At 45.0% G+C, this 17,401-nt stretch overlaps 1 protein-coding gene across 2 annotated transcripts in view; it reads left to right on the plus strand.

The window, feature by feature from the left end:
* Window positions 1-1,770: 1,770 nt before the first annotated feature.
* Window positions 1,771-17,401, plus strand: part of uap1 (UDP-N-acetylglucosamine pyrophosphorylase 1) — a 34,005-nt gene continuing 18,374 nt past the window's right edge. For both annotated transcript variants that reach the window (XM_033028020.1, XM_033028019.1), the window contains exons 1-3: window positions 1,771-2,087; window positions 7,883-8,087; window positions 14,778-14,953. In XM_033028020.1, the coding sequence (XP_032883911.1) occupies window positions 1,790-2,087; window positions 7,883-8,087; window positions 14,778-14,953 (679 nt within the window). In that variant the 5' untranslated portion in view covers window positions 1,771-1,789. The remainder of the gene's footprint in view (window positions 2,088-7,882; window positions 8,088-14,777; window positions 14,954-17,401) is intronic.

A 17,401-nucleotide genomic window follows, 5' to 3' on the forward strand; every position in this document is an offset into this window, starting at 1 on the left:
CTATCTATCTATCTACCATGACACACGGAAACAGGCCCTTCGGCCTAACTCGTTCATGCTGCCCAAGATGCCTCATTCACTCGTGTGTGGCACATAACCTTCTTAACCTTTCCTGTGTGTGCTAATTGTTTGTCAACCAACAACTGTGTCTCAATTCTTTTTTGCCACATGGTGAATCTGTGGAACTCTTTACCACAGACGGAGGCCAAGTCATTGGGTATTTTCAAAACAGATATTGACAGGTTCTTGATTAGTAACAATTATGGGGAGAAGGCAGGAGAATGGGGTAGAGAGGGAAAGATGGATCAGCCAGGATTGAATGCAGGAGTATACTCCATAATCGTGCTCCTATGTCTTATGAACTTATGGTTTTATCGGTTTCCTCTGTAAACTGACAGGTAGCCTGTCAGTGTCCAGGTGGGACCGCCAATCTGAGAGGGGGAGGGCAAGCTGGAGGCAATTTGGAAGGAAGATAATGAAGGAGGGAAGGGACGAAGGGATGGAAGGAGTCAATAGACAATAGGTGCAGGAGTAGGCCATTCGGCCCTTCGAGCCAGCATCGCCATTCAATGTGATCATGGCTGAACACCCCAATCAGTACCCCGTTCCAGCCTTCTCCCCATATCCCCATGACTCCGCTATCTTTAAGAGCACTATCTAGCTCTCTGTTGAAAGCATCCAGAGAACCGGCCTCCACCGCCCTCTGAGGCAGAGAATTCCAGAGACTCACCACTCTCTGTGAGAAAAAGTGTTTCCTCGCCTCCGTTCTAAATGGCTTACTCCTTATTCTTAATCGGGGACGGAGATGGAGGAAGGGAGAGGGGACGAATGAAAGGAGGGGGAAATGGGGAGAGAGGATAGGGGTGGGAAGGAAGGAGGAATGAGGGAGGGACGAAGGGATGAGAGGAGAGGGACGAATGGCGGATAGGGCAGGGAAGGAAGGAAGGAGGCAGGCAGGCAGGTAGGTAGGCGGAGGAGGAAGGAGACGACGAAAGGAGGCAGTCTGACCCGACCAACCCACCGCCGTCTCTCACTTTGATGCCGGCACCTTAAATGCCCCGCACGTGGCGGGAGCCGGGAGGCGGGCCCTCAGCGCCGCCTCAGCTCTGCCATCCCGCCAGGCCTACCTACGGCAGCGGAGGATCGTCGGCTTTGTTATCCGGCCGACATCGGGGGTTTTCCCCCTACAAACCCCCAAGTTTTTGGCTAATATTTCTTGCCGCCGGCCGGCTCGCGCTCGCTCGCTCGCGCGCTTTTCTCTCTCTCTCTCCCCCACCGCGAGCGGGCGGGCAGTCGCTTGGAACGCGTGCCCGTTGGCTCGAGGTCTCTCTGAAGAACGCGCCGATTGGCTGGCGGTCACTTAGCAACGCGCACTCATTGGCCAGCATTGGCGCGCGCTCCCATTGGCTCACGGACCTCTTCGCACCGCGCTCCCATTGGCTCGCTCTCCAGAGGCCGCGCTCCCATTGGCTTGTAGCCGCACACCTCGCGCTCCCATTGGCCAGAACCGGCTTCCTTGCACCCATTGGTCGGCGGTCTCTGGAGCACACGCTGCCATTGGCTGGCGGTCCCTCGGCAACGCGCACTCATTGGCCAGTAATTTGTGCGCGCTCCCATTGGTCGGCGGTCTCCCAGGGGGGGCGCGCCCATTGGCTAGGACCGGGAGAGGGCGGGGTCTCTGGAGCATGCGCCCATTGGTTCTCGCCGCCCAACCTCCCTTCACTCGCGGCCAGCCGCAAAGATCCTATAGCGGAGCAGATCTTTGGCCAGCCGCTCGGCCGCAGCAGCAATGATGGAGGGCGCTGGCCTGAGGGAGCAGCAGCATCAGCGGCTGGCGGCGAGCGGACAGGCTCACCTGCTGCGCTACTGGGACGGCCTGGAGGGAGGCGAGCGCGCCGAGCTGCTGGCCGACCTCGACGACTGCCACTTCCCCGAGAGCCTGTGCTTCTTCCGCCGGGCCGCGCAGCAGGCGCCGCCGGAGCAGCAGCAGCAGTACAGGGTGGACGAGAGCATGGAGCCGGTGCCCAAGGAGGTGCAGGGCAGCGTCAGCAGGGACCGGGAGCGGCTGCCGGGGTGGCAGACGGAGGGTGAGTGAAGAACCCGAAGGGTCACCCATTTCCTTCTCTCCAGAGATCCAGCTGAGCTCCCGCATCTTGTGTCTATGTTCGGAGGGCGAGGGTCAGCCCGCCCCGGGGGTGGGGTGAGGCTGGACTGGGCGGACTCTCCCTGTAGTATAACGCAATAGGATCTTTGGTATAACGTGTCCTTAAACACGGAATGACGCAGAGTGCCGGCGTAACTCACAGCAGGCCAGGCTAGGCAGCATTTTTGTGGAGGTGAAAGTAACTGCAGATGCTGGTTTACAAACAAACCACAAAGTGTTGGAGTAACTCAGCGGGTCAGGCAGCAGATCTGAAGGTAAAATGATCTGCAGGTGCTGGATTACAAAAGAAGACTGTGCTGGAGTAAATCAGCAGGTCAGGCAGCGTCCCTGTAGTGTAGAACATGGATTGATGATATTTCGGGTTGGGACCATTCAGTCTGATTATAGTACGTGAAACATCACCTACCCGTGTTATCCAGAGATGCTGCCTGACCCACCGGGTTACTCCTTGTCTGTTTCCTTGTTAAACCAGTTTCTACAGTTCCTTGCTTCTACACATTGACGTCCGAAAACACGTCCTGCTCATGACCCCGCCCCCAGTGTACTTGGAAAATTTCCACTGTGGATGTTTTCCTAGTGAAATAAATCTTGGTATCGGTTTACTGTGATACTGTAAAAAAACTTGTAAATTAATTTGTAATAAAAGTGATGGGTTGTTCTGAAGATAGACACGATAATTCAGTGGGTCAGGCACCATCTCTGTAGAAAATGGATAGGTGAGATTCTTCCGGATGGGCCTGTCCCACTTAGGCAATTTTTCAGGCGACTGCTGGCGACTGTCAAGTTGCTGGCAGTCGCCTGAAAAACTGGCAACTGGAACGGCGACTGTCAGAGTGGAACACACACACACACACACACACACACCTTCCTTCATCAGATTATGCAGGTGGAGGACAGGGTAAGTGGTGGGGGTGGGGGGGGGCGCTGTCTGAGTGAAATTCACATGGTGCAAAGCCAAGGTGATACAGGAAGGTTGGTGCTGTAATTAAGCCGGCTAAAAGCACAGTGAACGGTAAGTCCTTTAAAAGAGGGGAGGGGGGAGACGGAGTGGAGAAAACTTTTATGAAGCCAGGGATACACGGCTGTGAAGCTCGGCGGACATTTAACATTACTGGTTGGAAAGAACTGCTGTCTTCATTGTTACTAAACACTAACAAATGTTGGAAAGAAAGTCATCGCAGGAAATGGTGGGTGGGGGGTGAAAGTAAATACTGACGTCATTGGGAATAAAACATAATGTGCTGGAACAGGAAAGATATTGCAGTTGTGGAAAAAACGCACAAATTAATATTTTGAAACTAAGCGCTTAGGGAAGTAGGGGATAAGAGTGTCTTATTGGGCAAAAAGGCTTGTAGGTCTGAGGAAATGGAAAATATGAAAATTGTAATGAAAATAGTTCAGCAATAATATGTTTCGAGATAGTGTGGAAATGGGCTCTTCAGCCGAACGAGTCCATGTCAACCATTGATCACCCATAAATTAGTTCTATGTTATCCCACTTTCTCATCCACTCCCTACACGCCAGGGGCAATTTACAGAGACTATTTAACCCACAAATTTGCATGCCTTATTCAGACTGAAGAATTGAAGATTTTAATTAGTACTGGGTGTTGGGAGAACTGGTCAATGAGGACACAAGTTTTGGTGTGGTTATTTTCATAGTGATTCAGTGGTGCACCAATTGTGAATAGAAGGTGATCTAAAGCGGTAATGTCTACAATGAGACTGCATTGTGCGTTATTAAATACACCGTGGAGGTGAAATTTGGCAGTTTCTTTCCTGTGAAAGGAATGCAGTGTAACAGAGGCGATAATGAAATGATATACCTTTGGATGTTAGGGAAGGGCACCTGGAGTAAGAGAATGCTGTGACGGGTAAAGTGGAAAATGCCAGAAAAGGAAAGGATCTTCCATCGACCTGTGGAATTGCTCAAGCTAACGTAACTGCTCAGTCTGAAGGGTCTCAACCCAAAATGTCGCCTATCTATGTCCACGAGAGATGCTGCCCGACCCGCTGAGTTACTCCAGCACTTGAATCCCTGACACCTGTGACGGGCTTGATTATCATGATATCAGAAATGCGACGTTGTGATTGATGCCGGCACGCTCTGCCCTCAGAATAGCTTGGAGAGTTGGTGAAGTCCAACCTTTAACTTGCCAGCTGCGAAAGAGCTTGTGGGTCTCTTTTGTCTTTTTTTGTGTTCGTCTTTTAACCAAAAGGTATCAAGTATTGTTGTACACGTTAGGAACCATGAGCTATGGACAGGCTTTTTTCACGTTATCTTCTATACTATTACTAGAACTCTCATCTTGACCACTTCCGGTCTGCATTGTTTTTAAATTTGCGCAAAAACAGCACCCTATAGTGCTAGGATTTTTTCGCCACCTTGCGTACCGTTCTCCTCTGCTCTACTTTGTTCTGATCAGTGGAAGATTACAAAAGTTATGAAGGTTTAAAAAATTGTGAAATCAGCAGATTGGTCTTCTCGCCTGTCAGTCACCACAAAGTTAACGCCCCTTCCGGCACCCGCTGGAGAAGCCCTGGAGACGGGGCTGAGTCCGTGAGCATGTATAGAAGCCGCCCGTCCAGAAGCTGCCGAGAATAAAGCTGAAGCAGCAGAGTGCGGGCTGTGTTCGGGGGCTGTGAGCGCGACGTACGCTGGGAACGGGAGCAGCTGAGTCAGTCCGGAGCCGGGTCCTGGAGCCAGGAGTGCGGGCGGGGCCGGGAACCAGTGAGCCCACACTCCCCTACACCACCCCCCCCCCTCCCCTCTCCACCCCCCCCTCCCCTACACCACCCCCCCCTCCCCTACACCACCCCCCCCTCCCCTACACCCCCCCCTCCCCTACACAAAGCGAAGAGACAAACTGCAGCAAAGATCATATACCTCTGCTATAGGATCCCTGCTGTGCAGGGACTGAAGTCAGCGTGAGAATTCTGTCATCAGCGTGAGGGCGTGAGAATTTGCTGAAATGAGTGAGTCTCATGCTCAAAGCGTGAGAGTTGGCAGCCCTGACATCCTTTCCAACTAAATACATCTTTATGAGCAGTTTCTTTTGAAGTTAATGGGTACCATCATTTCTCAGCTGACTCAAGTTTAGGACATTGTGTTTGGTTGCTTCTTATTTTAAATATCCTAACTTTGATGTCTCTACACATAAGAAATTTCACAAAGTGAACTTTGAATGGATGGGGGAGAATATATTTCCTATTGCAGGGTTATTTTGAGTTTTATACAGAGCAATAATTTACTCATAATCTGAGTTATTGATCAATCAAACCTTTTTATAACTGGAATGATGCTATCTGCATGTGAAAAATCTTATTTTCGAACTGTAGCTACAAACTAAAGGTCTTCATTTATATCATTAAAAACATTGAACAATTTTGCAATGGGGAATAAATTCACTGCAGTTGTGCTAAATAGCAGGATTGTTCCTGGAAGAATTCTGTTGGGAATTCAAGCTAAAGCCAACTGAAACCATGTTTGGAACAAGTTTGTTACTTGTTATGAGTAGGACTAACATTGCCAGATGCATTAAGAATGGTGGTTCTGTTAAATAGTTCAGTACTTGATGACGTTCTTTTGTGAGATAAATTGGAAAATTCGAGAAATACACTACATTGCTTTTCGAAAAAAATGTGCTGCCTTATGCCATATTCTGTTCCACTTAGCGATGCAACACTGCCAGCTATGGAAAATCATAGAGTGATACAGTGTGGAAGCAGGCCCTTCGGCCCACATCGGCCAACAATAATAATAATAATAAATTTTATTTATGGGCGCCTTTCAAGAGTCTCAAGGACACCTTACAAAAATTGAGCATGTAGAGGAAAAACATGTAAGGTGAATGAAATAAATAGTAGAGACATGACTAGTACACAAAGTAAAGACAGAATTCAATACAAAACAGTATGAGGCAATTAATGCACAGATGAAAAGGGACGGGGACGTGGGGCTAAGGATAGGCAGAGGTGAAGAGATGGGTCTTGAGGCGGGACTGGAAGATGGTGAGGGACACGGAATTGCGGATCAGTTGGGGGAGGGAGTTCCAGAGCCTGGGAGCTGCCCTGGAGAAGGATCTGTCCCCAAAACTGCGAAGGTTGGACTTGTGGATGGAGAGGAGACCGGCTGATGTGAATCTGAGGGACCGTGAGGGTTGGTAGGGGGAGAGGAGGTCAGTGAGATATGGGGGGGCCAGATGGTGGAGGGCTTTGTAGGTGAGGACCAGGATTTTGTAGGTGATCCGGTGGGAGATGGGAAGCCAGTGAAGTTTTTTGAGGACTGGAGTGATGTGATGCCAGGATTTGGTGTGGGTGATGAGTGGGGCGGCTGCGTTCTGGACCAGTTGGAGTCGGTTGATGTAGGTGGAGCTGATGCCAAGGAGAAGTGAGTTGCAATAGTCCAGTCGGGAGGAGATGAAGGCATGGATGAGTCTTTCAGCAGCAGGCGGTGTGAGAGAGGGTCTGAGTTTGGCGATGTTGCAGAGATGAAAGAAGGAGGTTTTAATGACATGGCGGATGTGAGGCTCAAGGGAGAGGGTGGAATCAAAGATCACGCCAAGGTTGCGGGCCTGGGGAGATGGGGAGACAGTGGTGCCGTCGATGGTGAGAGTGGGGTTATTGATTTTGCTGAGTGTGGCTTTGGAGCCTATGAGGAGGAATTCTGTCTTATCGCTGTTGAGTTTGAGGAAATTATGTTGCATCCAGGTTTTTATAGCTGACAAACAGGAGTTGATATGGGAGAGGGGGGGGGTTGTGGGGGGATTTGGTGCCAAGGTAAATCTGGGTGTCATCAGCGTAACAGTGGAAGTCCAGATTGAAGTGGCGGAGTATCTGACCAAGGGGGAGGATGTAGATGATGAAGAGGAGGGGGCCGAGTACGGAGCCTTGGGGAACGCCTTGAGTGGCTTCGGCTGTAGCAGAAGTGTGGTTGTGGAGAGAGATGAAGTGGGATCTGTTGGAAAGGTAGGAACGGAGCCAGCTGAGTGCAGAGCCTTCAATGCCGAGGTCTTTGAGTCTGGTGAGCAGGATGTTATGGTTCACTGTATCGAAGGCTGCGCTCAGGTCGAGGAGGATGAGGATGTTGAGGGAACCAGTGTCAGCAGAGGTGAGGAGGTCGTTGAGGACTTTGAGGAGAGCAGTTTCTGTGCTATGGAGGGGGCGAAAGCCAGATTGGAGGGGTTCAAGTAGGTTATACGCTGTCCCAATGTCCCAACTACACTAGTCCCACTTTCCTGCGCTTGGTCCATATCCCTCCAAGTCTGTCCTTTGTGTGAAAACTTTATCCCTAGGATTCTGTTTAAAGTCCTCCGAAAGTCCGGTTGGAAACCTCCACCGGCCACCCTCAGCTCCAGTAAAGACGCGATGGAGCAGGAAGGGGTGGACCGTCCTGGGGAAGAGACTAATCTGCGAGGCGCTGGAAGGCAAGAGAAAAGATCGATCTGCGCACGTGCGGTTTATAAGATTTTTAAACCTCGCTAACGTTTATGGCATTCAACCGATCGGAACGAAACTTGGTGCAATCGCAGCATAGGAGAACGGTGAGTGAACTGGCGAAAAAGCACATCGCTATCGTGAACCGTTTTTGCGCAAATAGAATGAACGCCAAACCAGCAGGTTATAAGATCAGTGTTTTAGTTAGGTATAGATGGGAAGTTCTGTTGTGTGTGCCAACCAAATGCTAATGAAATTAATTATATTGTCTTATTTTCTCAGGTCTCCATCAAATCTCACAAAGTAAAGTAGCTGTGCTGCTTTTGGCCGGTGGACAGGGTACCCGTCTCGGAGTAACCTTTCCCAAAGGAATGTACAATGTTGGCTTATTATCGCAAAAAACTCTCTTTCAAATTCAAGCTGAACGGATTTTGAAACTTCAACAATGGGCTTCAGAGCAATTTGGACACAAATGCACGATTCCATGGTTAGTATCTCGGACCACTTTAGTACATTTAGCAATCTGTATCTACTCAGATGAGATTTTAAACAAGTGATGCTTGTTCTTTTCAGTTGAATAATTGTGGATTACAATTCAGTTTACCATGGTCATAGTTGATGCAGTCATAACCTTTGTGTGGAAAGTTGTTTTACTTTAAAAGAACCTGATCTATTGTTCTTGTGGAGGCCATTTCAGCAAACAACGTCTGAACTGTTTCAGGTTCCAGCATCTACAGACACAAGAGACTGCAGATGCTGAAACTTGGATCGATAAAAAGGAGAGCAGCTGTAGGAAGTCGACGGGCCAGGTAGCATCTGTGGAGGGAAATGGCACTCAATGTTTAGGGTTGAGATGATTATTCTGGACTGAAAGATTAGAGGAGAGGTAGCCAGTATAGAGGGGGTGGGATGGGATAGAGGGGTGGGATAAAAAATATCCCATTTCCAGGTTTATTTTCTTACCCTCCCTTTACTCTGCCTATCTACAATCAACTCCAAAACTCTTGTTCTATGTTCTGCACTGTCTACAGTGGTGAGAGATTAAGTTGCACGACACCTACGCCAAGCATATCTGGGAATTGTCCCCAGCCACATTTTGGCCTCTGTTTCCTGGTATAGATCTCACTGTTTTATCTACTGAAATTATTTCAGGATGTACTTTGTCAACATGAGTGTGACAAATGTGGAGCATAGAAACAGAAACATAGAAAATATGTGCAGGAGTAGGCCATTCGGCCCTTCGAGCCTGCACCGCCATTCAATATGATCATGGCTGATCATCCAACTCAGTATCCTGTACCTGCCTTCTCTCCATACCCCCTGATCCCTTTAGCCACAAGGGCCACATCTAACTCCCTCTTAAATATAGCCAATGAACTGGCCTCAACTACTTTCTGTGGCAGTTGAGGCCAGTTGAGCAGTTATGTATCTCCCAGATGGAGGAGGAAAATAAGAAATAAAAGCATTAAAAATACCCACATGTGGCCAGCTGTATATTTCCAGCATTTTCTCTTATTGTTTCAGATTTACTTCCTACTTAAAATAAAATTAAGAAAATGAGTATGCCTTGCAAAGTTTTGGGAATATTTTTCTCTGTACATAATAACAATATGATTGATGGAGATTGACCAGCAGTCAAAATTTTATTTTCTTAATGTTAATTTGTTTTAGTTCTGGGTAATCTATTAATTAATACCATTGATCAGATGGCCAATAAAATGTAAGCTGGAGCTAAATCGAACATGGCAATTGTAGATTAACTATATTAGCCTGCCTTTACTATATCTATCACCACACATATTATGCATGCTACACATTTCATTTGTGGTCCAGATCTTCATCCCTACCCCGGACTATAGATAACGGTACTTTACCATCTCACAGTCAGGCTAGATGCTGACTACAGAGACGGTAGCATGCTATGTTTCCTCCCCTTATGTTACAATAAAGGACTATGAGTTGTTACTCCTGTGCATGGGTCTCATTACACAACATGGTGTCCGAAGTGGGATGTAATACTATATATTACATTACTCAGAATTCTTTACTCTTGGTAAATGTCGCCTTCTGTTTGAGACTGCTCTTCTTGGTAAGCCCTGCCATAGTGAGCTCCTACGTTCTCTGTAATTATGTAGCTTAATCAGGAATCAAATGAGGGGGCATTTTGTAAAGTGATTTGTCCAAATGCATTGGCACATGAAGCACATTCTCAAACACTCTGGGGTTGAGGACTGTAATTTAGCCAAGCTCCCAAGAAATATTGAATTTGTTTATTTTTCCATGCATAAATTCTACACTGTTACACAGTTCCAGAAAGCAAACTAGCATACATTGTGGAAAAGCTGCTGAAATGCATAAATGTTTGCACACATTACTTATACAAACCTGTATGACCTCAGAATCATAAATTCTGACCCTGGAGATGGTCACTGAATTTATAGTGTCTATGTTGGCCGTAATGGAATTTGGGGTAATTCCATTTCTTGATCTGCATGTTATGGTTGGTTTATGTGTTATGCCTCATCTAAGTACTCTTTAAACATGGGAGGATATTTGCCTTTATCAACATTCTGAGGTAGTGTTCCAGCTACTGCCTCTTATAAAATGAAATATTGTTCTTCTCAATTTGCTATGATCCTACTAATTAGTGGAAATCTGTGCCCTCGATTACTGACTCGTTTTAGGGAAATGGGATCTTTCATCGTATATGTTGTCCAGATAGGGGTTGCTTTCTTGGGACCAAGGGAGACGTGTGCCCTCAATTTCCCTTGTTGCAAAGAAAGCAACCCCAGCCAAAACTACCCTCTTCAGAACTATAACTCTGCTGCCCTGGCAGCTCTATCTCAGGTGCCTTCACATCATTCCTGTAGAGGGGTGACGAGTTAGAACTGTGTACACAAAGGTGACCTGATTAATGTTTTACTTGGAACTGATCAATGATTTGGATGAGACCGTGCAGGGCAAGTTTAGCAAGTTTGCTGATGATACATAAGTTAGTGGTTTGCAGATAATGAAGATGGTTGTGAACGATTGCAGCAGGATCTGAATCGTTTGGCCAGGTGGGCGGAGGAATGGTTGATGGAATTTAATACAGAGAAATGTGAGGTGTTGCATTTTGGGATGTCGACCAAGGGCAGAATCTACACAGGAAATAGTAGGCCTCTGAGTAGTGTTGTAGAGCTGAGGGATTTAGGACAGGTGCATGGTTCCTTGAAGGTCGAGTTGCAGATAGGGGTGGAAGATTGCAACCTTCATGTGGTCCGCCCTGTTTCGACTAATGCAATCAACTCGACGTGCACAAACGGAAGATTAAATAGAACAAGTTGTCCAACAACTTTAGGCTGTGCACGCCACACGAAAGAAGAAGAGTTGCAGGTAAATAAGGTGGTCAAAAAGGCTTTTGGCACTGTGGCTTTCATCAGTCAGAGTATTGAGTATAGAAGTTGGGAGGTCATGTTGCAGTTGTATAAGTTGTTGGTGAGACCACATTTACAATATTGTGTTCAGTTCTGTGTACCATGTTATAGGAAAGATATTGTCAAGCTTGAAAGGGTTCAGAAAATATTTATAAGGACTAGAAGGTGTGAGCTATAGGGAGAGGTTGAGTAGGCTGGGTCTCTATTCTATAGAGCGCAGGAAGATGAGGGGTGATCTTATAGAGGTATACAAAATCATGAGAGGAATAGATCGGGTAGATGCACTGTGTCTTTTGCCCATAGTGGGGAAATCGAGGACCAGAAGACATGGGTTTAAGGTGAAGGGAAACAATTTTAGAGGAATCCGAGGGGTAACTTTTTCACACAAAGGGTGGTGGTTGTATGGAACAAGCTGCCAGAAGATGTAGTTGAGGCTGGGACTATCCCGTCGTTTAAGAAACTGTTAGACAGGTACATGGATAAGACGGGTTTGGAGGGATATGGACCAAGCACAGACAATTGGGACTAGTGTAGCTGGGACACTGATAGCCGGTGTGTATGAGTTGGGCCGAAGGGACTGTTTCCACACTGTATGGTTCTATAACTAGCTTGACACCCCCCAACCCCCCGCCACCCATCTGTACTGATCATGATCTAGACTGCAGGTGTCCTCCTTTTATGCAGCCTTCAACACGTATACAGAACAGATATGGTGGTTTGAAGGGCCTGTTTCTGTGCTGTTCTGTGTGTGGTATAGTTGTTCTATGTTTCCCCCTCTTCATTTTGCTAGTTTTGGGTCTACCTAACCAGTCTGGCATTTTCCTTCTTCACCATCAATCAGTGTTAAGGGATTTTGGCAAGCTGGTCTCTAAAATCCATTTATATTATATTTAATACTCTATCCTCATTAAGTCTTTGTTACCTCCTCAGAACATTCGGTTGTTAACCAGGCAATGTCTTGTTGAAATCGCTCCTTGAAAAATGTCCATGACCGAGCCTGTGTCATGGAGTCATACAGCACGGAAACAGACCCTTCAGCCCAGCTTGCCCATGTCTACCAAGGTGCCCCACTCGGTGCTTTACTAAATGCTGATTTATTGCTATTGGCTTCATTTTTTTCCAACTGTTGGCTTCCAGATAAATCAGATTCACTGACCTGTAGTTCTTCAGTCCTTCCCTTTCACCCTTTTTAAGAAAACTTACACCTTGCGGCCAAAGCGTGTTGCGAAATTGTTTGTCGAGCCTGCATTAATTCTTGGGATTAATTCTCCCATGTTAATTCTTCCCTCGGTTCTTTTAAAACCCTGTAATATATATATCTATATCTATCTATATATATCTATATCTATATCTATCTATCTATATCTACCTATATCTATATATATATATCTATAGAGATCTCTATAGAGATCGATATAGAGATCGATATTAACAATTAACAAATTAACAAATCACTACATATATATATATATATATAGATATATATGTAGATATATATATATATATGTAGTGATTTGTTAATTTAACCACTTTGAAAGATGTCAGCATTGCCCTCTCCTTCCTCCCTTTATGTCAGTTCTCCCTTTATCATTTCCAGGACTACATTCTTCTTCCTTATTGTCATCGTCTGTTTCATCTCCCCCCCCCCCCCTCCCCCATTCCGTAGACGTAGAGCTTAGCTTTAGCTACATATATTTGCTGATACGGGCTTATCTGTTGGCTTGTCTGTAACATATCCCCACACAACTTGGTTTTCTAACCCATTTGCAACATTTCCTTCTATTCTACCCCCATCTATCTTGAGTGAACACCTTGTACCAGGAATATCAACTTTAAGCCACTTTGCAGTTGAGATCACTACGGCTCCAGTCTGTCTATGCCATTGTTACATTTATCTTTACCCCCAACATTTCTTGCATTAAAGTATGAACAATTAAATACTGCCAGAAAACATTGTTTCTTTTCTTCCCATTTTTGTTCCTTTTGCCTTCCAGGTGTGTTTAATAAACCACTTCCTTCGTTCCGTTTTTATCCTCTCCCTTTTAAAACTGCTGTAAAGTTCACTTCCTCTCCTAAATTATATTGGAGGTGTTCAGATTTTAAATTGAGGATTTGAAGTCAACTGTTACTGTTTTTTTCTGAAAATACTTTCTTGCAGAATTTTCTGTTTGCACTCCAAGTTTATGTGGGATTCTATCAAAAATATTTTCTAGCATTCAATTAAGATTGGCAGAATGTGTGACACAAAATGCTGGAGCAACTCAGCAGGACAGGCAGCATCTCTGGAGAGCACGAATGGGTGACTCTTTGGGTCGAGACTCTTCTGCAGACTGAATGTGTTTGAATTTCACCGCTGGTCCTCCTCCACAGGTTCTTATTTCAGCAACACTGTTTTTGTAACATTCGCTCTTTCTCTCTAAACCCCCTGCCCGCCTGCTCTTTATATTCTGGACAGCACAGAGATTATGGTGAGAATTAGAAAAATCAAGAATTCTTAATGTTCTGCAACTCTGTATTAAAGAAAAACGTTGCCATTCGTCTCAGAGAGGAGACGTATGGTTGGCTCCGATCCTTAAGATATTAAAGATTTGACGATCCTGAACAAAGCCATGCAAGTGAGAACCCCAAGTTTGAAGGTGGAGCCTACAATTCATTTATTATGTGCAGATCTTCAGCAGCAGAGGTAGGGACAACCTGAGGCAGTGTTGTTTCTCTCTTTACTCTGTCTTCTTGCCTTAATCCTTTTTGTTTGAAATGTTGACGTGACTACGTCAACATTGGTAAAATATTCCATACGCCACAACCTATCTGGACCTCCAATAAAGTTTAGGAGGGAAAGTGAACTTTACAGCAGTTTTAAAAGGGAGGGGGGGTAAAGTGGATGTAGGAGGTTTGAGATGTATTCTCATTTCCATGGGCCACTGAACCAGGAACTAATGCTACACAGAGCACCCATTTAATAAACCAAAAGAAGTGAACATTTTTTTGTCTATTTATTCCTATTTGATTATTTCACCAGCAGATGGCACTCTCTTCTGTGTTATTTTTTTCCTGCTTGTTGTAGGATTTCTTGTATTCTTTCATTATATTTTGTCGTATTAACTGTATGTTAACCCTGTGAGGATTAGCTGTATGCTTTCTTGTGTTTCCTTAGGATTAACTGATCTTGTACTGTGTAGAATTACACTCTAGAATTTTCAAGTTTGGTTTCTGTACAAGTAATATTTTTATGGTAGACACTAATATTCTGCAGATGCTGGAAACCCGAGCATAAAACATGTTGCAGGAATGAGCAGACCAATATTTAGTTTTCCATATATTTTCCTTCTCAATTCAATTACAATTACTACATAAAATGCAGATCAGCTTGTCTGCCAAAGTTATTGTTAAATTGATCCAATAGTTTAGATTTGTATTTGTGGGGTTATTTGACTTTTTACATCTGTGGGGTATATGATGACTAATGGTCAGACAATGGTTTCTTCTTCTTGCGTATGGCGTGCACAGCCTAAAGTTGTAGGACAACTTGTTCTATTTGATCTTACTTGATTGTGCACCAGTTTGATTGCATTCGTCGAAACCGGGCAGACCACGTGAAGGTTGCAATCTCCCACCCGAGACAATGGTTTCAATTCCAGTTACTGTATAATGAGCGGATGTTATTTGGCCAAAATAATTTTGATCTTGATCCGACTGTTTGGATTTTTATTAGTTGCTCTGCAGGACTTTTTTTGTTTAAAGCACTTTGTATTATGTTTCAGGTATATCATGACCAGTGGTCGGACAATGGATTCGACAAAGGAGTTTTTTGTTAAAAATGATTACTTTCGCCTACAGAAGGAAAATATCATATTTTTCCAACAGGGAATGTTGCCAGCTCTGACTTTTGATGGGAAGGCCATTCTTGAAGGAAAGAGTAAAATTGCAATGGCACCAGGTTGGTTTTCTAACAAAACAAAATGGGTGCAATTTACTAGCTAACTTACTTACTGCGATCTGGATTACTGCGAGCTGCCTAGTGCAGGTCATCAGAGCATTAATGCATGTGTTATTCCATCTGCCCAGCATTCTTGTGTAAAATAAACCCATTTATTTATTTTCTAGAATGCTGGTCATCTTCAATTTCTGAAGTTATTGATTGATGCAACTCATCTCAGTGCTTATATTTGTTTTGAAGAAAGTGAATAGAAACATAGAAATTAGGTGCAGGAGTAGGCCATTCGGCCCTTCGAGCCTGCACCGCCATTCAATATGATCATGGCTGATCATCCAACTCAGTATCCCGTACCTGCCTTCTCTCCATACCCTCTGATCCCCTTAGCCACAAGGGCCACATCTAACTCCCTCTTAAATATAGCCAATGAACTGGCCTCGACTACCCTCTGTGGCAGGGAGTTCCAGAGATTCACCACTCTCTGTGTGAAAAAAGTTCTTCTCATCTCGGTTTTAAAGGATTTCCCCCTTATCCTTAAGCTGTGACCCCTTGTCCTGGACTTCCCCAACATCGGGAGCAATCTTCCTGCATCTAGCCTGTCCAACCCCTTAAGAATTTTGTAAGTTTCTATAAGATCCCCTCTCAATCTCCTAAATTCTAGAGAGTATAAACCAAGTCTATCCAGTCTTTCTTCATAAGACAGTCCTGACATCCCAGGAATCAGTCTGGTGAACCTTCTCTGCACTCCCTCTATGGCAATAATGTCCTTCCTCAGATTTGGAGACCAAAACTGTACGCAATACTCCAGGTGTGGTCTCACCAAGACCCTGTACAACTGCAGTAGAACCTCCCTGCTCCTATACTCAAATCCTTTTGCTATGAAAGCTAACATACTATTCGCTTTCTTCACTGCCTGCTGCACCTGCATGCCCACTTTCAATGACTGGTGTACCATGACACCCAGGTCTCGCTGCATCTCCCCTTTTCCTAGTCGGCCACCATTTAGATAATATGGTGGTAGAATCACGGATTAAAATCACAGAATCTAGAGAATTGAGAAACTGTTCCAGTTGAGAGGATATACAGTGCCCTCCATGATGTTTGGGACAAAGACCCATCATTTATTTATTTGCTTCTGTACTCCACAATTTGAGGTTTGTAATAGACAAAAATCACGTGGTTAAAGTGCACATTGTCAGATTTTAATAAAAGCCATTTTTACATTTCAGTTTCACCATGTAGAAATGAGAGCTGTTTATACATCGTCCCCCCCCATTTCAGGGCACCATAATGTTTGGGCCACATGGCTTCACAGGTGTTTGTAATTGCTCAGGTGTGTTTAATTGCCACCTTAATGCAGGTATAAGAGAGCTCTCAGCACCCACTTTCCATCATCACCTTTGGTAACTTTTATTGCTGTTTATCAACACGAGGACCAAAGTTATGCTAATGAAAGTCAAAGAAGCCATTATGAGACTGAGAAACAAGAATAAAACTGTTAGAGACCTCAGCCAAACCTTAGGTTTACCAAAATCAACTCTTTGGAACATCATTAAGAAGAAAGAGCACTGGTGAGCTTACTAATTGCAAAGGGACAGGCAGACCAAGGAAGACCTCCACAACTGATGACAGAAGAATTCTCTCTATAATAAATTAAAAATCCCCAAACACCTGTCCGACAGATCAGAAACACTCTTCATGAGTCAGGTGTGGATTTGTCAATGACCACTGTCCGCAGAAGACTTCATGAACAGAAATACAGTGTCTACACTGCAAGATCCAAACCACTGGTTAGCCACAAAAATAGGATGGCCGGGTTACAGTTTGCCGAGAAATACTTAAAAGAGCTACCACAGTTCTGGAAAAAGGTCGTGTGGACAGATGAGACAAAGATTAACTTATATCAGAGTGATGGCAAGAGCAAAATATGGAGGAGAGAAGGAACTGCCCAAGATCCAAAGCATACCAACTCATCTGTGAAACACGGTGGTGGGGGTGTTATGGCCTGGGCATGTATGGTTGCTGAAGGTACTGGCTCACTTATCGTCATTGATGATACAACTGCTGATGGTGGCAGCATAATGAATTCTGAAGTGTATAGACACATCCTATCTACTCAAGTTCAAACAAATGCCTCAAAACTCATTGGCCGGCGGTTCATTCTACAGCAAGACAATGATCCCAAACATACTACTAAAGCAACAAAGGAGTTTTTCAAAGCAAAAAAATTGTCAATTCTTGAGTGGTCAAGTCAATCACCCGATCTGAACCCAATTGAGCATGTCTTTTATATGCTGAAGAGAAAACTGAAGGGACTAGCCCCCAAAACAAGCATGATCTAAAGATGGGTGCAGTACATGCCTGGCAGAGCATCACCAGAGAAGACACCCAGCCACTGGTGATGTCCATGAATCACAAACTTCAAGCAGTCATTACATGCAAAGGATATGC

The sequence above is a fragment of the Amblyraja radiata genome, chromosome 10, assembly GCF_010909765.2.
Source record: "Amblyraja radiata isolate CabotCenter1 chromosome 10, sAmbRad1.1.pri, whole genome shotgun sequence".
In the NCBI taxonomy this organism is placed as follows: domain Eukaryota; kingdom Metazoa; phylum Chordata; class Chondrichthyes; order Rajiformes; family Rajidae; genus Amblyraja; species Amblyraja radiata.